Genomic DNA, 25331 nt, shown 5'->3' with positions numbered 1-25331 from the left:
CACGTGGGGTGTATAGTATTGTTTACTCTTGATGACGAGAAACCCACTTGAAATAAAAATGTATCTCAGAACGGCTGGTATGGGTATTAACACTTCGTACTGATAAGCAGAGAACAACGTTTCGACATTCCTAGGTCATCTTGAGGTTAAGAAAGATGATCTATGAAAGTCGAAACGTTGTTCTCTCCTTATCAATACAAGTCCATACCAGCCGTTCTGAGATACAGTATTGTTTTCTGTTACTGGATGGCGCTACTGTAAGCAAAGCCTACGTAATTATAACATTTATTATAATAAATTACTCTTCAAAAAATGGTTTTGCTTTTACTAATTATATTTGTTACAAGACATCAGTATTAAGTCAATTACATTTTGAGCTCTATATTTTCCTTCTATTTCCTCAGAAAAATTCGACAATTAAAAAATGGAGATATATTGTTCTACGTAAACATTATCACTTTCTCACATGAAGCAAATTCCAGAGATACAGAGAGTAAAGGTTATAACATTAGAACATATAAAAAGTACTAAAAACGTGTTAAAAGTGTGTAAAATATTCATAAACGTGAGACTACAGAACAAACCAGCAGACAATTTTCTGAAATAAAGTTTAATAAAGTTGGACAAGAGATCTTCAGGGCATGCTTTGAAACATTTTATCACAAATATATCTTATAATTATAGTAATTCAGCGACTCTTTAGTTTTAGACCAATTATATGTAGAAATCATTTACTTTGTTTACAGAAATTTCACAATACAATTTGCACACACACCCCCCCGTGTCACAGCGGAATTTCTGAGAACTTACATCCCTAGAAACCGGATTTCGATACCCGTAGTTGACAGAACACAAATAGCTCTTTGTATTTGTTTGAAGTTAAGTATAAAGCTATACAATGAGCTTTCTGTGCTCTGCTCACCACAGGTATTAAACCCCCGGTTTCTAGCGTGATAAGTCCTCAGACATATTGTTGTGCCACTGGTGGGAGCCTTTCGTGTAGCTTTGTGCTTAACTACAAACAAATAATAGGATTTGGTATTTTGTGACTTCGCTAATATTATAAAGAATATAAAAAAATTCGAATAATGAGGTCACCAGTCCAGCAATTAAGAATATTTATTATGGCAGGTCGATATTTAACTTATTTTCCACACTTCATGTGTGTGTGTGTTTCTCTTAAAGCAAAGCCACATCTGGCTATCTGCTGAGTCCACCGAGCGGAATCGAACCCATGATTTTAGCGTTGAAAGTCCATAGACTTACCGCTGTATTAGGGGAGGACTTCATATCTCATAACATTATACAAAAGCATTGTCCTGGTCATTGGCTTGTGATATTGATTGAGGGTTCGACTTTGATTAGCAGCTTATAAAACACGCAAATATATTTTTACAACTGATTTACTCTCCATTAAAATTTCCTGGTTTTAGTTTTCTTTTTGTTTCCCTATTGTTAAACACAAAGATACACAATTTGCTGTACGTACACAACCACCGAGAATACCTAAACCTAATTTTTAGCATTATTAGCCCTCAATCTTACTGTTGATCCACTGGTAGGAAGCGTAGTTATATATAGTACTGGAATAGCTTCTTCTACAAAACAACTATTCAGAAAAGTTATGACATGTTTAGTAAGATGGTTGCCTGGATAGTTAGTACGGTAATTATGGGAGAATTTAGTAAGACAGTTATGGTAGGATTTAGTAAAATAGGTTTAAGAGATTTCCTCACCAGATGAAAATATTCAAACACACAAACCTCATGTTGGTCGTCTGTAGTAACTACCTTAAATCAAAACATCCAGTCACCTAAAACTATAAATACCTGTTAAGAATATAACCTGATGATTGTGGTGTATTGCTAGAATAGGTTTGTCACTGTTAGGTTGTTCTTACTGACTAAAGTAAAGGGTACTTGTTTGACACTGTTAGGTTGTTCTTACTGACTAAAGTAAAGGGTACTTGTTTAACACTGTTAGGTTGTTCTTACTGACTAAAGTAAAGGGTACTTGTTTGTCACTGTTAGGTTGTTCTTACTGACTAAAGTAAAGGGTACTTGTTTGTCACTGTCAGGTTGTTCTTACTGACTAAAGTAAATGGTACTTGTTTGTCACTGTTAGGTTGTTCTTACTGACTAAAGTAAAAAGTACTTGTTTGTCACTGTTAGGTTGTTCTTACTGACTAAAGTAAAGGGTACTTGTTTGTCACTGTTAGGTTGTTCTTACTGACTAAAGTAAAAAGTACTTGTTTGTCACTGTTAGGTTGTTCTTACTGACTAAAGTAAAGGGTACTTGTTTGTCACTGTTAGGTTGTTCTTACTGACTAAAGTAAATGGTACTTGTTTGTCACTGTTAGGTTGTTCTTACTGACTAAAGTAAAAAGTACTTGTTTGTCACTGTTAGGTTGTTCTTACTGACTAAAGTAAAGGGTACTTGTTTGTCACTGTTAGGTTGTTCTTACTGACTAAAGTAAAAAGTACTTGTTTGTCACTGTTAGGTTGTTCTTACTGACTAAAGTAAAGGGTACTTGTTTGTCACTGTTAGGTTGTTCTTACTGACTAAAGTAAAGGGTACTTGTTTGTCACTGTTAGGTTGTTCTTACTGACTAAAGTAAAAAGTACTTGTTTGACACTGTTAGGTTGTTCTTACTGACTAAAGTAAAGGGTACTTGTTTAACACTGTTAGGTTGTTCTTACTGACTAAAGTAAAAAGTACTTGTTTGACACTGTTAGGTTGTTCTTACTGACTAAAGTAAAAGGTACTTGTTTGACACTGTTAGGTTGTTCTTACTGACTAAAGTAAAGAATACTTGTTTGTCACTGTTAGGTTGTTCTTACTGACTAAAGTAAATGGTACTTGTTTGACACTGTTAGATTGTTCTTACTGACTATAGTAAAGGGTACTTGTTTGTCACTGTTAGGTTGTTCTTACTGACTAAAGTAAAGGGTACTTGTTTAACACTGTTAGGTTGTTCTTACTGACTAAAGTAAAGGGTACTTGTTTGTCACTGTTAGGTTGTTCTTACTGACTAAAGTAAAGGGTACTTGTTTAACACTGTTAGATTGTTCTTACTGACTAAAGTAAAGGGTACTTGTTTGTCACTGTTAGGTTGTTCTTACTAACTAAAGTAAATGGTACTTGTTTGTCACTGTTAGGTTGTTCTTACTGACTAAAGTAAAAAGTACTTGTTTGTCACTGTTAGGTTGTTCTTACTGACTAAAGTAAAGGGTACTTGTTTGTCACTGTTAGGTTGTTCTTACTGACTAAAGTAAAAAGTACTTGTTTGACACTGTTAGGTTGTTCTTACTGACTAAAGTAAAGGGTACTTGTTTAACACTGTTAGGTTGTTCTTACTGACTAAAGTAAAGGGTACTTGTTTGTCACTGTTAGGTTGTTCTTACTGACTAAAGTAAATGGTACTTGTTTGACACTGTTAGGTTGTTCTTACTGACTAAAGTAAAGGGTACTTGTTTAACACTGTTAGGTTGTTCTTACTGACTAAAGTAAAGGGTACTTGTTTAACACTGTTAGGTTGTTCTTACTGACTAAAGTAAAGGGTACTTGTTTGTCACTGTTAGGTTGTTCTTACTGACTAAAGTAAAGGGTACTTGTTTGTCACTGTTAGGTTGTTCTTACTGACTAAAGTAAAGGGTACTTGTTTGTCACTGTTAGGTTGTTCTTACTGACTAAATAAAGGGTACTTGTTTGACACTGTTAGGTTGTTCTTACTGACTAAAGTAAAGGGTACTTGTTTGTCACTGTTAGGTTGTTCTTACTGACTAAAGAAACTGTTACTTGTGTATCACTGTTAAATAAAGGGTACATGTCCACCATTTGTAAATATAAATCAGATTTCTGCTTTAATTTTTCTCATGCGCTTTCCTGACAGTTCAGTTGATCACCACTTCCTTGGTTTGGTCGAACTTTCAGTTTTTTCCAGCTGCCAACGAAACAAAAACATTAACATCAGTTTTTCTTGGTACAGACATTAACGCTGTAACTCTAACCTCAGTTTTCCTTAGAGCTTTAGTGTTCTACCACTAAATCAGTTTTTCCCTTAAGGCTGTAACACAAATATCAGTTTCCTTTATACAGCTTTTAACACTGTACATGTTAACAACTATTGCACGCACATTTAGTTGCACCTAGTTTAACAAATACCTTCTCTCCACCTTAATTTAACAAATACCCTCTATCCAGCTTATTTTAACAAACACCTACTTTCCACCTTAGTTTAACAAACACCCTCGCCCGCCTTAGTATAACAAATACCCTCTATACAGCTTAGTTTAACAACTACCTTCTCTCCAGCTTAGTTTAATAAATACCTTCTCTCCGCCTTAGTTTAACAAACACCCTCACTCCGCCTTAGTTTAACAAATACCCTCTAACCAGCTTAGTTTAACAAATACCTTCTCTCCAGCTTATTTTAACAGACACCATCTCTCTGCCTTAGATTAACAAATACCCTCTCTCTGTCTTATTTTAACAAATACCCTCTCTCCACCTTAGTTTAACAAATACCCTCTCTCTTCCTTAGTGTAACAAATACCCTCTCTCCACCAACTAGATTGGAAGAAACATAATGAACTAAAATATAATAGTGTTTTCAGTATTTTCAATAGTGTATAAAGTGTTTACAATAGTGTTTACAGTATTTACAATAGTGTATAAAGTGTTTACAATAGTGTATACAGTATTTACAATAGTGTATAAAGTGTTTACAATAGTGTATAAAGTGCTTATAATAGTGTATAAAGTGTTTACAATAGTGTATAAAGTGTTTACAATTGTGTATAAAGTGTTTACAATAGTGTATAAAGTATTTACAATAGTGTATACAGTGTTTACAATAATGTATAAAGTGTTTACAATAGTGTATAAAGTGTTTACTTACGAGGTGTAAAAAACGCCAAGTAAGACCACCAGTAGTAAAAGACCAACTACGGTAAGTAGAGCAATTACACCAATCTCCCAGTCTTCTAGTTCACGTCCGGCCTTATAAACTGAAAATAAAACATTCAGTTTGACTGATTCATCCATTCTCTAATGGAGAATGTAAGAGTGTTTTTATATGATGTGGTTTTACCCCTTCGTTTCTGTCTGATTCATGTTTAATAGAGTTATGTTTATACTTTGTGCAGTCTATAAACTATTACTGTGTTGTATGGAAATACGATCAACAGATATTAACTGGACACGCCTATTCTTCGGACAGGTTAACTTATAAAACAGCTATTGATAAACAGCTTTGTGACAGTCGTGAAATTTTTACTTTAGTTCAGAGGGTTAAGTCGTGAAACAGCAATTTTCAACGGCATTTTCAAGGTTGCCAAAAATTTATTACAGTTCAGAGGACAACCAGATCATAGCAGAACTTATTAACACCAACTATACTTTACACCAATAGAACGAAAAGTAGTATCAGGGCAAAAGCTGCTTTGGTGAATATTCGGACAAATCTATAAGGAAATAGATTAGGCTTGTTTTGAAGCCCGCGCAAAGCTACACGAGGTCTATCTGCGCTAGCCGTCCGTCATTTAGTAGTGTAAGACTAGAGGGAAGACAGCTAGTCATCATTACCCACCGCCAACTCTTTGGCTACTCTTTTACCAATGAATAATGAGATTGCCCGATACATTATAACGCCCCCACAGCATGTTTGCTGTGACGAGGGATTCGAACCCGCGACCCTTGGATTATGAGTCGAGTGACTTACCCACCTGGCCATACTGAATCAGGGAAATAGATAGATCTATACTATATATGGAACTTTTCTATTATTGACCTGAGAATGTCTCGTGTGTATGACAGCACTGAATGAGGTTCTATTTTCTGGAAGCACAAAATTAAACTAAATGTAAGGATATAATTTGTATCTGGACAGGAAAGTAAAGAATGTGCGCTACAAATGGACACTTAGGTCATTACAGGTTGATAAAAACCTACCAACACACTTTGTCCTTCCACGACAAATCATGGTTGTTGGTTGAGGGCTACATCTCAGTTCTCCCTCCATTTTACAATGGCTACGTTTGTTTGGAAGAGAAGACATCTTGTCAGATGCGTCTTTCATTGCAGCATCTGTTTTATTATCTGCCATTTGTTCCACACTGTAAAGACGGTGGATGTTATAAGCTGGAGAAATACGTTGTTGTGGATAAAATTTCCTCATCTCTGAGAAGTTATTTCTCAGAAATGCTTCTTTTGATATCGAAGCGTTAGTGTCGTCAGCTTCAGAGGGCGCAACGATAGCGATGTCAGTGGGAAGTATCCCAAACATTAAGTTAGCTGTGATGTTGTCCATCTTACTGGATGTGTTGAATATCACATCATCATCAACCTCTGACTCATCGTTTCGATATCCTGCCAAAAAGTACATCCATCAACTTCATCTTACACAACTTAATTCCAAGCAGGTTTAACATCTCAGGCTTAACATCTCAGGTTTAACATCTGAGAACCTACTTCTTTACAATATATCACATTCATGAAGTCATTACAATGAAAGTAATGTTGTATTCTAGATACCCAGTGCTATACCTTTATTTAGTACATTTTATCAATCACTACCTAAAGCAGTTTAAACACCTAACTTATCACTATATAAAGAAGTTTAAACACCCAACTTATCACTACCTAAAGCAGTTTAAACACCCATCTTATCACTAACTAAATCAGTTCAAACACCTAACTTATCACTAACTAAATCAATTTAAACACGTATCTTATCACTAACTAAATCAGTTTTAACACCTAACTTATCACTAACTAAAACAGTTTAAACACCCAACTTATCACTACCTAAAGCAGTTTAAACACCTAACTTATCACGACCTAAAGCAGTTTAAACACCTAACTTATCACTACCTAAAACAGTTTAAACACCCAACTTATCACTACCTAAAGCAGTTTAAACACCTAACTTATCACGACCTAAAGCAGTTTAAACACCTAACTTATCACTACCTAAAGAAGTTTAAACACCTAACTTATCACTACCTAAAGAAGTTTAAACACCCAAAGTATTACTAACTAAATCAGTTTAAACACCTATCTTATCGCTAACTAAAACAGCTTAAACACCTTCTTATTACTAACTAAAACAGTTTAAACACCTATTTTATCACTAACTAAATCAGTTTAAACACCTAACTTATCACTACCTAAAGCAGTTTAAACACCTATCTTATCACAAACTAAATCAGTTTAAACACCTAACTTATCACTAACTTCAGCAGTTTAAACACCTAACTGACTTGAAACCTTTTCTGGTAGAAAGTCCTAATTAATGGTGTGATACCACACCTATAATAATACTTATAGGTCAGTCAAGAGGTCAACTAATTCAGATACAGTGGCTTTGTCAACTTTAGGTGGGAGGTTATCGGTAAGCTAACATTAAGGTGAAAATGTGTGTTTATAGCTGTTATTATACACATCATATGTGAAATTAATAATTGTACATATTCAAGTCTACTATTAACATGAATTGTTACTATACACACCGTATTTAAAATAAATAATCTTTAAATTCTTTATTAACATTAATTGTTACTATACACAATCCATTAGAAATTGCGGACAAAGGAGAATTATTTTTGTTGCCCCTCAAAACAACTAAAGAGGGCGTCTTGGTTGGTTGCTGTGTGTTATTAAGAGCCAGTAAGTGAACTTAACGCATAATTTGTGAAAACAAACAACTGTGTTCCATATTTCTATGATTAATTTATTGAATGATCGACTGATATAATATTCAAGATGGTCTTAGTTTTGAGCCTACATATATCTTCTTTGTCTAATAGTAAACTCACAAAACAACACGGTGATGTCGACATACATTTATCATAGAAAAATATGATTGTAATATTTCCTTTTAATAGTAGTTACTAAGATCAACACCAGGATTCTCACCTTCTTTTTCATCTTCCTGATCACAGTTGATGTTCCCCTCGCCGTAGCAAACTATCTGTTCTGTGCACTCCAGTCCTTCCTCCAAGACGCACTGAGTTTCTGGAGAAAAACAAGGTTTACTCATAAAAATTAGACAATAAAGTGATTCTGACAAACAATACTGGTATGACACACAATCTTATTTGCAACTAACACTGTTAAAAGTCTATTACTTATGCAAAAATGTATGAGCAACTTCCAATTAATTTGTTATTTCAAATTAGGATTTTGTTTGTTTGTAAATTAAGAACAAAGGTACACAATGAACTATCGGTATTCTACCAAACACGGGTATCAAAGCCCGTTTCTAGCTTTGTAACTCCGCAGACATACCGCTATGTCACCGCTTTATACCAGAAAGAAGTACAAGATATAAACATCTATTATTGTTCACTCAGAAAGGTCCAATATGACGTAATGCGTGATTATAATTGACGGATGTATAAAAAATAATTTGAATAAAACAATTTTTATTATGTTTTTGTCGGTATTAATGCTAACTTTTGCTAAAATCTAAGCAGTGGAAAGCATATAGATAATCCAGTATGTAGCTTTGGCCTAAAATCAAATTACCAATTTTTGCGTTACGTTGCGACACAGTTTTCTTAATATTTCTTCAACTTTAACGCTCGTACGTTAATGTTTTTAACAACTTTACAATTCTCCTCACATCGTGACAGTGTTACTTAAACAATCTTACAACTTTATTACACATTACAACAGTGTTGTTTAACAACATTGCAATCTTACAATGCTTTAAGACAGTGTCTTTAACAATCCCACAATTTTATTACACATTACAACAGTATTGTTTAACGACATTACAATCTTACAATGCTTTAAGACAGTGTCTTTAACAATCCCACGACTTTATTACACATTACCACAGTGTTTAACTACATTACAATCTTACAATGCTTTAAGACAGTGTCTTTAACAATCCTACAACTTTATTACACATTACCACAGTGTTGTTTAACGACATTGCAATCTTACAATGCTTTAAAACAGTCTTTAACAATCCCACGACTTTATTACACATTACAACAGTGTTGTTTAACGACATTGCAATTTTATAATGTTTTAAAACAGTGTCTTTAACAATCCTACAACTTGACGCTACGTTAGATGACGAAAATGATACCATAAAAATATTTTAACATTGAAAAACAGAACTTTAAGCCACTGAAGCTGGTCTATGAGAGTGACGTAACATTTTCCGTCAACAAGTAAGTCACCAGATGTAAGGTTGCCACATTAGTTCACGTTTTTCTGTTTTTTACTTACTTGGATATTCCGATTCACCTGGTGTCAAATTTGTCGAATTTTCCTGTTGTTCTGTACTAACGGTATTACTCAGAGTTGAACTAAACGTCGCTGTAGCGTCTGTTTGATTGGTGATAATGGTTATGTTTGATAAGACATCTGATTGGTCGGTGATAGAGGTTGTGCTAGTTAAAGCATCTGATTGGTTGATAGCCATGGTAGTATCTGGAAAAGACGTTGAATCCTGAGAACTGCGCGATGAAATTAATCCAGTTGTATTACTGTTAGCATCTACTAAAAACTGCGTGGTAGAAGCCATTTTGTTTATGAAATCTTCGTCTGAACTTGAGTCGATTTGGTCATTTTTGGTGGGCTGAAAAGAAGGGGGTGCGACGGTTTGGTTGGAAATACCACTTAAGCCAACGGTTTCGGTACCAGTTTTTGAAATATCTTCTACCTGACGTTTGAAAACAACAGGAATCCCAGTTTGTGGGTCATCTAGAAATATCGAAAACTTGTAAAGAAAACGTAGATAACATGATATTGTATAATAGAGAGATCTTTACTAACATAAAGCTACTTATGCGTCATCATATCACGTAGACAAACAGTGGTTTATTTGTATTAGTTTTTTCGGAAATATGCTGTGTTCGTTGATTTACACAAAGTCACTTATAAAACACTATGCAGGAGTCAGATATTTTGGATATAACGAGATCTTGGTTTATGGAAAATAATTACCGAGATATTAAAATATCCCTCTGTTTCAATTGAGCTACACAATAAGTATATTTTCTTGTTTAGGTGTGGTACATCAGAGCAAGATTTATGTACCTGTTTGAACATATGTATCACATCATAGTTTTGGTAAATTGTTTAAAGACCCGTCTCACATCATACACTGTGTAAATTGTTTAAAGACCCGTCTCACATCGTACTTTGTATAAATTGTTTAAAGACCTGTCTCACATCATACACTGTGTAAATTGTTTAAAGACCTGTCTCACATCGTACTTTGTATAAATTGTTTAAAGACCTGTCTCACATCATACACTGTGTAAATTGTTTAAAGACCTGTCTCACATCATAGTTTGGGTAAATTGTTTCAAGACCCGTCTCACATCATACACTGTGTAAATTGTTTAAAGACCTGTCTCACATCATAGTTTGGGTAAATTGTTTAAAGACCTGTCTTACATCATACACTGTGTAAATTGTTTAAAGACCTGTCTTACATCATACACTGTGTAAATTGTTTAAAGACCTGTCTCACATCGTACTTTGTATAAATTGTTTAAAGACCTATCTCACATCATAGTTTGGGTAAATTGTTTAAAGACCTATCTCACATCATAGTTTGGGTAAATTGTTTAAAGACCTGTCTCACATCATACACTGTGTAAATTGTTTAAAGATCTGTCTCACATCGTACTTTGTATAAATTGTTTAAAGACCTGTCTCACATCATACACTGTGTAAATTGTTTAAAGACCTGTCTCACATCATACACTGTGTAAATTGTTTAAAAACCTGTCTTACATCATACACTGTATAAATTGTTTAAAGACCTATCTCACATCATAGTTTGGGTAAATTGTTTAAAGACCTGTCTCACATCATACACTGTGTAAATTGTTTAAAGACCTGTCTTACATCATACACTGTGTAAATTGTTTAAAGACCTGTCTTACATCATACACTGTGTAAATTGTTTAAAGACCTGTCTCACATCATACACTGTATAAATTGTTTAAAGACCCGTCTCACATCATACACTGTATAAATTGTTTAAAGACCCGTCTCACATCATAGTTTGTGTAAACTGTTTAAAGACCTGTCTCACATCATAGTTTGTGTAAACTGTTTAAAGACCTGTCTCACATCATACTTTGTATAAATTGTTTAAAGACCCGTCTCACATCATACACTGTATAAATTGTTTAAAGACCCGTCTCACATCATAGTTTGTATAAATTGTTTAAAGACCCGTCTCACATCATAGTTTGTGTAAATTGTTTAAAGACCCGTCTCACATCATAGTTTGTGTAAACTGTTTAAAGACCTGTCTCACATCATAGTTTGTGTAAACTGTTTTAAAAACAATCTCTGCTGTTGTTAAATGAACAAGTAATTTTCAAACTTCACGTGAGCGGGTTAATGTAGTCATATGTAAGTCGTACATGTGAACTCTCACTTTAACACGAGTCTAGAAAATTATCTACAAATTTATACTAATCCAAAATATACATTTGAACAAGAGAACTCTAATATTCCATATATATTTGTTACGATCTAAGATCTCATCAACACTTTATAGAATCCTTAAAAATGAAATTGTGGATCCAACGTAATCCCCAGAACGTTAGTTCACCTTCACATTATTTATGAATTCTAACAAGTGAAATTTTGAATCCATCATATTTTTTGGAATGTTACACGTCGCTGTTATTGTTTAATACATTTAACGGGTTTTAAAGTTGTTCCATCATTGATTAGTAGGCTAACATATGTGAATGAAAAGAGCAGAATTTATTGGAATAATACTATGTATCTTAACTCAGTAACTGGCGAACGTTTTAAATAGAAACTGATGAAAAACTGACAATAGAGAGTTGGTATATGGAAAGTTTTATATTGTGTACACAACCAGAAATAAATAGACAAGTAGCAGATGCAATGGTTGAATGAAAAAATATGGGAAGATGTTTGATCTCAAGTCGACTGGGTGCAAACTTTCAAGACGGGCTACCTGCCATACAGAGGTATTCAAACCCGATTTTAGCGTCGTTATCTTGCAGATTTACCGTTAAGACACTTGTGAGGGGAAGAGCAGAAAGAAAATGTGCTTCGGGTAAGGTTCGAACTTAGGGCCGTCAGAATGTGAGACTGGGGCGCTATGTGCTTAGTTAACAAAGATAGAAAGATAGATACAGGAATGTAATATAAACGTGATTTTTTTATCAAACTTTATATTCGGTTGCTTTAATGGTTTAACGGAAATAGGCTTAGTTGAATACTTTCATTTTCTCTGCCATCAGTTAAGCAGTGCACGTTAAGACCGATTAATAATATCCGACCACGTATTTCATATTTCAATGCTTATTTCGATGAGGCGTTGTATTAAGATTTTTAAAAAAATGTCTCCGGCGTATTCTTTCTTCATCTATCAGTCACTCTTTGGTGTCACCGTATTCGTTTCTCTTATACAGAAAATGACGAATTCTCGTGCATAATACGTAAAACTTAATGACGAAAACCAAGCACAACTAAAGCTTCACCCTGAAAACTATGACAACGAAATTAAAACGACGATAAAACGTCTCCAGCAGAAAGAGTCCAGTTGACACATTGAACAGGAGAAAGAGTCCAGTTGACACATTGAACAGGAGAAAGAGTCCAGTCGACACATTGAACAGGAGAAAGAGTCCAGTCGACACATTGAACAGGAGAAAGAGTCCAGTCGACACATTGAACAGGAGAAAGAGTCCAGTCGACACATTGAACAGGAGAAAGAGTCCAGTCGACACACTGAACAGGAGAAAGAGTCCAGTTGACACATTGAACAGGAGAAAGAGTCCAGTTGACACATTGAACAGGAGAAAGAGTCCAGTGGACACATTGAACAGGAGAAAGAGTCCAGTCGACACATTGAACAGGAGAAAGAGTCCAGTGGACACATTGAACAGGATAAAGAGTCCAGTCGACACATTGAACAGGAGAAAGAGTCCAGTTGACACATTGAACAGGAGAAAGAGTCCAGTCGACACATTGAACAGGAGAAAGAGTCCAGTCGACACATTGAACAGGAGAAAGAGTCCAGTCGACACATTGAACAGGAGAAAGAGTCCAGTCGACACATTGAACAGGAGAAAGAGTCCAGTCGACACATTGAACGTTCAAGCTATGCGGGGAAAAAGGCTATAAGGGTGAATAAAACTGAATATTCAGTTGTTTCAAGTTCTGAACATCTGTGGTATCGCTAATAATATATTCAAATAGAACTAATATTAAAAATAAAAATAGCTAATAATACGTGAGGTATGATGATCGGGTAGCGTACCGATGTTTATATGTAAACTACAGTTAATAATACGTGGGTATATGAATGTGTAGTAATTTTAAATATAAAGTACAATTCATAATATGTGAAGTGACATGCGTAGTTAACGTACCAATATTTCTCATGTAAAGTACAATTCATAATATGTGAAGTGACATGCGTAGTTAACGTACCAATATTTCTCATGTAAAATACAATTAATAATACACAGGATGATATGAGTTTTAGTCTTTGTGATGTAAAGCATTGTTCATAATACGTGACTGTGTAACTCACCATGCACGTACACCTTGGGAATTCACACTGTGGAAATGTACATTAGTATCTCATCTTGACTCTCGAACATGTACCTTGAGAGGTCACACAGACTGTGGAGATTATCTTATTAGATAACATCGACTCTTAGACACGTACCTTGATAGGTCACAGTGACTGTGGAGATGTGTCTAAATGATTCAAGTTGATTCTTGTAAATGTGTCTTGATAGGTCACAGTGACTGCGGAGATGTATCTAAGTGACTAAACTTAATTATTGTCCATGTATATTGATAGGTCCCACTGAGGAGATCTGTCTTATCATATTACCTTTACTCTTGTACATGTAGCATTGATAGGTCACATTGACTGTTGATATGTATCTTACTGACTCACTCTGACTTTGTCGAGATGCCTATATAAATGTCACGTGTATCTCGTAAAGATGTACCTTCTAACGCCACCTGAGACTTACGAAACCGAGTCATGTTGGGCACTTAATAACTAACCATTACCGTATAGAGCTGAACTTTGATTCAAGTGTGGTAATCAAAAGAAACTTACTCGAACAACTTGCCATTTTCCAAAACACCATAACCCACACAAGTACCGTACAGTGAATTATCAGGGCCGTCATTGTACATGTACAGGAAACAAAGTAAACTTCTCACACGTCGCGACTTCTGTTCTCATAGAACAATCACACAACATTCACTTACAACATACAAACTCCAGAACTTTTTTAGTGAGTACTCCTGCCGGACGGTTTAACAGCACTTTTTGTTCTACTCAACCGTTCAGTTGTTCACGCAGGTTACCATGGCAATAGGATGTCTTCCACCGAAAGGTAACTAGCACTCGACAGCTAATGGTTGGCTAAAACCATTGGTGTTTATAGCGATTTTTAAATCCGTGTGGGGAATTTAGATTAACCTCGACTTTTGAGAAATACAGATAAAACAGCCTGTTTCCGTGAAGAAGTATCAATTTATATTCTAGAGGGTTAACCGATCCCATAATTGTCAATTGACGTCAGCAGTATTAAATCATACTGAACACGAAACACATACAAAACTTGAGTAATGTCTTTATTCTGTGACATTTTAAGTTCAACATTTTTTTCACACTACAATCCACCAAAAAGCACCTAAAACAACATAGTATGTAGTCTAAAATACTTCTGTGTTAAGTTTCGTGAAAAACAACAACATCGAAGAGTCACATATAAAGATATCACGGACAAAGAAACGAAAAGATCTGACGTAATGAATTAAAGTGAAGAAATCTGGTATTTTGTTACGAGACTTTGAGTCGACTAGTTAACATCAGTTCTTTACCTTGAGGGTGGCTATCTCAACCGTAGTTTGATTATTCTTAGAAACGTTTGAACAATGAGATGATTGGCTGAACATTAAAATTATTTTTAAGTAATATTAATTTATTAGCTTATTTTTCAATGGTGATTTAATTATCTTGACACAATGAATAACAGATCAAAATTATTTGATTATCTTAATACAGCAATTAAGAGATCAACAATGATTTGACTGTCTAGATACGGTAGTTAACAGATCAACAATGATTTGATTATCTAGATACGGTGGTTAAGAGATCTAGAATGATTTGATTATCTAGATACGGTGGTTAAGAGATCTAGAATGATTTGACTATCTAGATACGGTAGTTAATAGATCAGCAATGATTTGATTATCTAGACATGGTAATTAAGAGATCTAGAATGATTTGATTATCTTAACACGGTAATGAATAGATTAACAATGATTTGATTATCTAGACACGGTAATTAATAAATCAACAATGATTTTATTATCTAGACACGGTAATTAATAAATCAACAATGATTTTATTATCTAGACACGGTAATTAATAAATCAACAATGATTTGATTATCTAGACACGGTAATTAAGAGATCAACAATGATTTGATTATCTAGACACGGTAATTAATAAATCAACAATGATTTTATTATTTAGACACGGTAATTAATAAATCAACAATGATTTGATTATCTAGACACGGTAATTAAGAGATCAACAATGATTTGATTATCTAGACACGGTAATTAATAAATCAACAATGATTTTATTATCTAGACACGGTAATTAATAAATCAACAATGATTTTATTATCTAGACACGGTAATTAAGAGATGTAGAATGATTTGATTATTTTAACACAATAATGAATAGATCAACAATGATTTGATCATATTAACACGGTAATTAAGAGATGTAGAATGAGTTGATTATTTTAACACAATAATGAATAGATCAACAATGATTTGATCATATTAACACGGTAATTAAGAGATGTAGAATGAGTTGATTATTTTAACACAATAATGAATAGATCAACAATGATTTGATTATATTAACACGGTAATTAAAATATCAACAATGATTTTATTATCTTGACACGATAATTAATAGATTAACAATGGTTTGATCATCTGGACACGGTAATTAATAGATCAACAATGATTTGATTATCTAGACACGGTAATTAATAGATTAACAATGATTTGATTATCTAGACATGGTATTTAATAGATCAACAATGATTTGATTATCTAGACACGGTAATTAAGAGATCAACAATGATTTGATTATCTATACACGGTAATTAATAGATTAACAATGATTTGATTATCTAGACACGGTATTTAATAGATCAACAATGATTTGATTATCTAGACACGGTAATTAAGAGATCAACAATGATTTGATTATCTAGACACGGTAATTAAGAGATCAACAATGATTTGATTATCTAGACACGGTAATTAATAGATTAACAATGATTTGATTATCTAGACACGGTATTTAATAGATCAACAATGATTTGATTATCTAGACACGGTAATTAAGAGATCAACAATGATTTGATTATCTAGACACGGTAATTAATAAATCAACAATGATTTTATTATCTAGACACGGTAATTAATAAATCAACAATGATTTTATTATCTAGACACGGTAATTAATAAATCAACAATGATTTGATTATCTAGACACGGTAATTAAGAGATCAACAATGATTTGATTATCTAGACACGGTAATTAATAAATCAACAATGATTTTATTATTTAGACACGGTAATTAATAAATCAACAATGATTTGATTATCTAGACACGGTAATTAAGAGATCAACAATGATTTGATTATCTAGACACGGTAATTAATAAATCAACAATGATTTTATTATCTAGACACGGTAATTAATAAATCAACAATGATTTTATTATCTAGACACGGTAATTAAGAGATGTAGAATGATTTGATTATTTTAACACAATAATGAATAGATCAACAATGATTTGATCATATTAACACGGTAATTAAGAGATGTAGAATGAGTTGATTATTTTAACACAATAATGAATAGATCAACAATGATTTGATCATATTAACACGGTAATTAACAGATCAACAATGATTTGATTATATCAACACGGTAATTAAGAAGTCTAGAACGATTTTATTATATTAACACGGTAACTAATGGATCAACAATAATTTGATTATATTAACACGGTAACTAATAAATCAACAATAATTTGATTATATTAACACGGTAACTAATGGATCAACAATAATTTGATTATATTAACACGGTAACTAATGGATCAACAATAATTTGATTATATTAACACGGTTACTAATGGATGAACAATAATTTGATTATATTAACACGGTAACCAATTGATGAACAATGATTTGATTATATTAATACGGTAACTAATGGATGAACAATGATTTGATTCATCTGATATTTATGTTCATTATTTCAAGATCATGTGATTATCGTAATTGGCTTGTTCATCATTTGAGCAGTAATTTATAAAATCTCAACACCGAAGGTATTGTTCAAACTCTGGCTTGGTCATCTCTAAATTGGCAAGTATTGTTCAGACTGTGACTTGATCATATCTACATTGGGAGGTATTGTTCCAACTGTGACTTGATCATATCTACATTGCAGATATTGTTCAAATTATGACTTGCTCATCTCTATATTGACAGGTATTGTTAAAACTGTGACTTAATAACGTAAACAATGGCTTCATTATCCCTACATTGCAAACACTTTTCACATATAAGTTGACCATATAAACACTGGTAGATGTTCACAAAGTGACTTGAAATAAACGATATTTTTTAGCCACACACACGTATTGTATCACAAATGTTATATTTTGGCAAATTTCAAGTAGTATAATATCTCATAGTAGATAATTTGTAACATAATTTACGAACACTAAAGAATAAACTGGTGTTTTATTACACCGTAGAGTAATGTCAAATGGCTATTGTTACTACATAAATAAAGATCCACCTGTATTCTTGGTTACATATAATTAATCTTCCATAAAGAAGGTGTAACATGATAAATTCTCAGCTGCCACTAAATATTTGTCTACAAAGTGTCAGAATTTTAAACCCAGCTGCAACTGTCTGTATACTCGTTAGCCGAATTTATACCTGTCGCAGAAAATAACTTAGGATACGGTAATACAGTAAATATGAACTAGCTCAACCAATAGAAACTCTATTCAACAGACAACGGGAAATGAGCATCAACTTGACTATTTTTCATTTATATGCTGTTTTTCATTTTGTTGAAAGACAATACCAAAGCTCTGTGGAAGTACTTCGCCTGAAACCTAGATTTCCGAGAATTTGAAACGAAGAGCACGTTTGTACAGTATCGATTTGGAAACCGGTAATTTCTCGTAGCCACAATTCCATTGCACATGGTGATCACGTGTTATGTAAGTGGACTGTGCATGAGTGCGGAATAGTTCAATTAATTATACTGAAAGCATGCACAGATTTCGCTGCACGTAATATTTAGCCGCAATAAGCTATCTAGCGTGAATATAAGGGATTATAAACTCTGAAAGGACGTTAATTATATAAATCAAATACGGGTAATCCAACACGTGAATACATATTTCATCAAATACCAGATACGGACATGAATTATTTTCAAAATTAATATACGTTTCAATTGTAAAGGTGTCGTTAGAGATAGCATTATTTAAACCAATTGCATTATGTAACAAATTTTTTACTTCTTCTTATTCCTGGGCAGAAAGTGTTATTTCCCAATTGCTCATGTCTAAAGTAAATTGAAAAGACTTATTTTTCTCTTCAAACTTTGCTTTCGTGATCTGGGTAATGAAATTTTCAAATTTACCCATTTTCCAGAACATTCCAGGTAGATTTAGTGCTGAATAGCTGATAGAGAATTTTCACGAACTTTCTGAAATGTTCAAGAATGTTGAACAATTTACGAGAATTTTCAAGAACCCTTTATACTTTTCTAGAACTTTCCATAGTAATACATATATAGGGGCTCACCACTTCAGTTTAGTTTTAGCTGCCTAAGTGAGCACATAGATCTATCTGATTTTATCAGAGACGGCATCAAGAAGCTGCAAGCATTCTCCAGACGCATTCTGCTGTGTATGTGGCCAATTTATCAAGACAAGAGCGATAAAGTACTCTGTGACAGCATCTGCTAAAATGTGTGAAGCCTACAAGGCATATTTCGGTATGCCTATCGGGGATCAAGACAAACCCTGGGGTTTGGTCTCCAAGGAAACTTTACCAAGATCCCCTGTTATCTTTGCCTTTGGGACACCAGGGATACCGCAGCGAACTACAACAGGAAGCACTGGCCACAACGGACTGAGTTCTCTGTGAGGAAGCACAAAGTCAAGTGTGAGCCACAAGTGGACCTCCAGAAGGTGTTGTTCCCACCATTGCACATAAAATTGGGTCTTATGAAACAATTTGTCACAGCTCTTGATAAGGAATCTGTAGCCTTCAAGTGCCTTCGAGACTTCTTCCCTAAGCTGTTTGAGGCAAAGGTCAAAGCTGGTGTCTTCGTTGGACCACAAATAAAGAAGATTCTGGAGTGCACAGAGTTCCCCAAGAAGCTCAGTAGGAAGGAAAGAAAGGCTTGGGGTAGCTTTGTCGCAGTGGTTCGGGGCTTCTTGGGCAATCACAAGGCCGAAAATTATGTGGAACTGGTTGAAACTCTAGTGAAGAACTACAGCAAAGTGAGCTGCAGGATGTCCCTGAAAGTCCATATCCTTGACGCTCATCTTGACAAATTCAAGGAGAACATGGGAGCATACTCAGAGGAACAAGGCGAGCGCCTCCACCACGATATACTGGACTTTGAACGCCGCTATCAAGGAGCGTATAAGGAAAACATGATGGTAGACTATATTTGGGGGCTGATACGTGAAAGTGATTTACATTATAGTCGTAAATCTCGAAAAACTACTCACTTCTAAACTTTTTCGTTCATTTTTATATAACATTAGTATAAATACATGTAAATCTTGATTCATATGTTGTTTTATTCAGACCTTATGCAAATGAAAATGTGCAAATTTGTCCGTTTGTACATAGAAATTACGTTAATTTTTAAAGTTCATTATCCAGGTCACAAAAGCAAAGTTTGAAGGGAATAATTGCCATTTTCTGTACTTTTACAACATAAGCAGTTAAGAAATAACACATACTATCCAGGAACAACATTTGTGTTACATAGTGTAATTCAGTTTGGGCTTTAATGTGTGTTTGTGTGTGCTTTCTTTTAGCAAAGCCACAAAGGCTATCTGCGCAGCCCACCGAGGGGAATCGAACCCCTGATTTTAGCGTTGTAAATCCGGAGACAATTGGGCTTTAATATATGATAAGTTATTTGTGTTACCATCAATAATAACTTGTTTGAACCAGTATCTCTCTACATGTTATGTAACTGATATCAATAATAATTCTGTTTGAACTATCATCTATTTACATGTTATGTCATTGATATAAATAATAATACTGTTTGAACCAGTATCTCTCTACATGTTATATAACTGACATCAATAATAATACTGTTTGAACCAGTATCTATATACATGTTATATCACTGATATTAATAATAATACTGTTTGAACCAGTATTTATCTACATGCTATATGATTAATACCAATAATAAAGCTGTTTCAATCAGTATATATACAGGGTGTACCAAAAAATTGTGTACACACTTTGAATGATTGCAACTCACTCAAACTTTCTTTTTTCACAGGTGCAACTGATTTGAAGCTTTAAGAAAAGAAAATTTATCTTGAAGTACAACTGGAAGTGTGAGAACGTAGCTGAAGTACAAAGACGGTTTAGAAGGGAGTTTCAAACAGATCCACCAACACTACTCACTATTACTCGCATGGATCTGTTCACGAAGTCCATAAAGGGCGTTCTGGAAAACCGCTGTCGTCCACCAGTCCCACACGAAACTCAGAGTTGTTAAAAAGTTTTTCACCGACCTACATGAAATTCTGTTCGGCAAACAGCTCGTGAGACAGGAATCCAAAAATCAACATAATTATGTTCATTGGAAAACTTTTATTCTGGCATTAGTCCACGCCCACAATGGAGATGATCCTGACCGGAGAGTTGAATTTTGTGAGTGCTACCTGATAAAATCTGAAGAGGATGAACCACACAAACATTATTTATAAAATACAATGTGATAACTGCCACGACTTCTATATTGGAGAAACAAGTAGAAAAAATTGAAACCAGATTCAAAGAACATAAAACGTCACCTTCACACGTTTTCGAACACTGCAAGTCAAATAAACACAACATAACCATAGAAAACACTCAAATACTAAATAAAGAAACAAACATAAACAAACGCAAAATTAAAGAAGCCTTACTTATACAACAACTTAAACCCAAAATAAACCAATATAAAGGAACGCCTTTATACCTATATTAATATAATAAAATAAAATTATATATTCAAACATCTAACACCGCCCTCTACATTCCGACACTCAGTTGCACAACCCCTTTCAAACATGTGGTCAGCTTCCGGTCAGTTACCTCTTTCTTTGTGAACCTGACGATGACCGAAGAAGGTCGAAACGTTGTTCGCTCTTCTATGTAAAATATTTTATCAACCCAAACGAGCCGTTTTTGCATATAAATTTCCAAACAAGATCGTCTGGAGCGATGAGGCCACGTTTAAGTTAAATGACTCAGTTAATCGTCACAATTGCACCCACTAGGCACCTGAAAACCCGCATGTTACGGTTGAACACCACGTAAACTTACCAGAGGTTAGAGTATGGTGTGAAGTATCATCGTTGAGTGTAACTGGACCATTCTTTTTTTGAAAACACAGCCAGTGGTCACGTTTATCTGAACTTGCTGCAAGAATCTGTCGTGCCACGCATTCGAGATCAATTTGGAGATGAGGGGTTTTATTTCCACCACGTTCACCACACCTCACACCTCTGGACTCACCACACCTCACACCCCTGGACTTCTTTTAATGGAAATACGTCAAAGATAAGGTTTATAGCACAAAACCTGCAACAATCAATGAGCTGAGAGCAGTAATTGAAAGAGAATGCACCCAAATACCAAGTAAAATGATTCGTGAAGTTTGCATTTCCATCTGTCTGTGTTATCACCAGTGCCTGGATCAGAATGGTCATTAGTTCGAACACCTGCGATAACTCAAAAGATTCTACTCTTGTCTCTTTAAACTTGGATTATAAAACATAGATATATTTTAATAAACATTGTATTTATGATCATTCAAAGTGTGTATACATTTTTGGGACACCTTGTATAGATGTTATATGACTGATATCTATAATAATAATGTTTGAACCAACAGTTCTATGACTTACGTCAGTAATAATACAATACCTATGTACCGTCATTATCTGACGTTAACTAATTAGTTCTGACTCACCTTATTTATCATGTTGTTACGGTTAGTATGATATATGTACTGTCACTATCTAACGTTAATTAATTAGTTCTGACTCACCTTATTTAACATGTTGTTACGATTAATATGATATATGTACTGTCACTATCTAACGTTAATAAATTAGTTATGACTCACCTTATTTATCATGTTGTTACGATTAGTATGACCTATGTACTGTCATTATCTAATGTTAATTAATTAGTTCTGACTCACCTTATTTGTCATGTTGTTACGGTTAGTATGATATATGTACTGTCATTATCTAATGTTAATAAATTAGTTCTGACTCACCTTATTTGTCATGTTGTTACGGTTGCTATGACCTATGTACTGTCACTATCTAATGTTAATAAATTAGTTCTCAGTCACCTTATTTGTCATGTTGTTACGGTTAGTATGATATATGTACTGTCACTATCTAACGTTAATTAATTAGTTCTGACTCACCTTATTTATCATGTTGTTACGATTAGTATGACCTATGTACTGTCACTATCTAATGTTAATAAATTAGTTCTGACTCACCTTATTTGTCATGTTGTTACGGTTAGTATGATATATGTACTGTCACTATCTAACGTTAATTAATTAGTTCTGACTCACCTTATTTAACATGTTGTTACGATTAATATGATATATGTACTGTCACTATCTAACGTTAATAAATTAGTTCTGACTCACCTTATTTATCATGTTGTTACGATTAGTATGACCTATGTACTGTCACTATCTAATGTTAATAAATTAGTTCTGACTCACCTTATTTGTCATGTTGTTACGGTTAGTGTGATATATGTACTGTCACTATCTAACGTTAATTAATTAGTTCTGACTCACCTTATTTATCATGTTGTTACGATTAGAATGATATATGTACTGTCACTATCTAATGTTAATAAATTAGTTCTGACTCACCTTATTTGTCATGTTGTTACGGTTGCTATGACCTATGTACTGTCACTATCTAATGTTAATAAATTAGTTCTGACTCACCTTATTTATCATGCTGTTACGGCTGCTATGACCTATGACCTATGCATTGTCACTTCTTCTTCTTCTTCTTATGCCTCTTGATTCCTTGTGGAACATAAGGCCGCAACAACACCTCCCCAGCGGACGCGGTTCTGGGCAATCCTCTTCAGCTCGACCCATGTCTTACCGGCTGCCTTCGCCTCTGCGTCGTTACTTCTGCGCCAAGTCTGTTTTGGTCGACCCACTTTCCGCTTCCCTTGTGGATTCCAGTCAAGGGCCCGCCTGATGACACTAGAAGCAGGATTGCGCAACGTGTGGCCGATCCATTCCCATTTCCGTTTCTTGATGTCATTCTCGATAGGGGCTTGTCTGGTCCTGTCCCACAGTTGGTCGTTGGAGACAACTTCCGGCCACCTGATATTGAGGATGTTGCATTGTCACTATCTAACGTTAATTAATTAGTTCTGACACACCTTATTTATCATGCTGTTACGGCTGCTATTACCTATGCATTGTCACTATCTAACGTTAATTAATTAGTTCTGACTCACCTTATTTATCGCGTTGTTACGGTTGCTAAATATCAACTAAATATCTTCCTTGAGGATACCATAGGTTTAATTTATTTTTCTACAAATTCGTCAAGTTCAAGTTCACTGAATGATTTATACATTTTAAACATAGGTGTACTTCCTGCTTATTAAATACAAGAACACGCTGAAAATCTGTGACTAAAGTAATGTTATCGACATATGAACACTTCCTATAGATCATATACAAGAACACACTGAAAATCTGTGACTAAAGTAATGTTATCGACATATGAACACTTCCTACAGATCATATACAAGAACACACTGAAAATCTGTGACTAAAGTAATGTTATCGACATATGAACACTTCCTATAGATCATATACAAGAACACACTGAAAATCTGTGACTAAAGTAATGTTATCGACATATGAACACTTCCTATAGATCATATACAAGTACACACTGAAAATCTGTGACTAAAGTAATGTTATCGACATATGAACACTTCCTATAGATCATATACAAGAACACACTGAAAATCTGTGACTAAAGTAATGTTATCGACATATGAACACTTCCTATAGATCATATACAAGTACACACTGAAAATCTGTGACTAAAGTAATGTTATCGACATATGAACACTTCCTATAGATCATATACAAGAACACACTGAAAATCTGTGACTAAAGTAATGTTATCGACATATGAACACTTCCTACAGATCATATACAAGAACACACTGAAAATCTGTGACTAAAGTAATGTTATCGACATATGAACACTTCCTATAGATCATATACAAGTACACACTGAAAATCTGTGACTAAAGTAATGTTATCGACATATGAACACTTCCTATAGATCATATACAAGAACACACTGAAAATCTGTGACTAAAGTAATGTTATCGACATATGAACACTTCCTACAGATCATATACAAGAACACACTGAAAATCTGTGACTAAAGTAAGGTTATCGACATATGAACACTTCTTATAGATCATATACTAAAACACAGTGATAATCTGTGACTAAAGTATTGTTGACGATACAGTTGTACTTCCGATAAATAATATAATAAAACATATTGAAAACCTCTGACTAATGTATTGCTACCGATACAAATGCACTTCGTATAGATCATATACTAAAATACAGTGAAAATCTCTGAATAAAATATTATAGACACAGTTTGTGTATCCTGTGGATCATATACCGAAATACTCATAAAACCTCTGACTCTATGTCTCCAACGCACTGACAGTTGTGCCAGATTTTTTGCTCGCGAAGAAAGAAATAAGTATAATATAAAAATTAGCTCAAAAAATAAAGTGATTAAATTGCATACAATTACTTGTTTCATTATAAGTGACTAAAATACACTTTGTAAGATAATCAGTTTCAATTGCTTCACAGTTTAGTTTATGTTTCCTTATAAACGATAAAAACTTAA

General features: G+C 34.1%; 2 protein-coding genes across 6 annotated transcripts; both read right to left on the bottom strand.

Moving 5' to 3' along the window:
* Nucleotides 1-552: 552 nt before the first annotated feature.
* LOC143248759 (uncharacterized) lies at nt 553-23895 on the bottom strand. Of its 5 annotated transcripts, none has more exons than XM_076497447.1 (6): nt 14102-14454; nt 9244-9447; nt 7918-8016; nt 5953-6369; nt 4901-5009; nt 3599-3943 (listed from the first exon to the last, which is right to left on the bottom strand). In XM_076497447.1, the coding sequence occupies exons 1-6, from the start codon at nt 14172-14174 to the stop codon at nt 3874-3876; spliced, it is 972 nt and encodes a 323-aa protein (XP_076353562.1). In that variant the 5' UTR covers nt 14175-14454; the 3' UTR covers nt 3599-3873. The 5 variants fall into 5 exon arrangements, with proteins under 5 accessions (XP_076353559.1, XP_076353562.1, XP_076353560.1 ...); XM_076497445.1 differs by lacking the exon at nt 14102-14454 and adding an exon at nt 23360-23895 and having other exon boundaries at nt 3605-3943; nt 9244-9720; XM_076497446.1 differs by having other exon boundaries at nt 3605-3943; nt 9244-9720; nt 14257-14453.
* LOC143248088 (uncharacterized) lies at nt 23428-23851 on the bottom strand. The gene is made up of 2 exons (XM_076496524.1): nt 23844-23851; nt 23428-23752 (listed from the first exon to the last, which is right to left on the bottom strand). The coding sequence occupies exons 1-2, from the start codon at nt 23849-23851 to the stop codon at nt 23428-23430; spliced, it is 333 nt and encodes a 110-aa protein (XP_076352639.1).
* Nucleotides 23896-25331: the final 1436 nt, after the last annotated feature.

The sequence above is a fragment of the Tachypleus tridentatus genome, chromosome 4 (assembly GCF_004210375.1).
Source record: "Tachypleus tridentatus isolate NWPU-2018 chromosome 4, ASM421037v1, whole genome shotgun sequence".
NCBI lineage: Eukaryota > Metazoa > Arthropoda > Merostomata > Xiphosura > Limulidae > Tachypleus > Tachypleus tridentatus.
This window is presented reverse-complemented; position numbering and strand designations above follow the sequence as displayed.

Coding starts and splice junctions, on each gene's coding strand:
- LOC143248759 (XM_076497443.1), bottom strand. CDS start 14,174: ATGACGGCCCTGATAATTCACTGTACGGTACTTGTGTGGGTTATGGTG. Junction 8,017..9,243: donor AGGTGAATCGGAATATCCAA/GTAAGTAAAAAA, acceptor GTTTTTCTCCAG/AAACTCAGTGCGTCTTGGAG. Junction 6,370..7,917: donor TCAGGAAGATGAAAAAGAAG/GTGAGAATCCTG, acceptor ACTTTTTGGCAG/GATATCGAAACGATGAGTCA.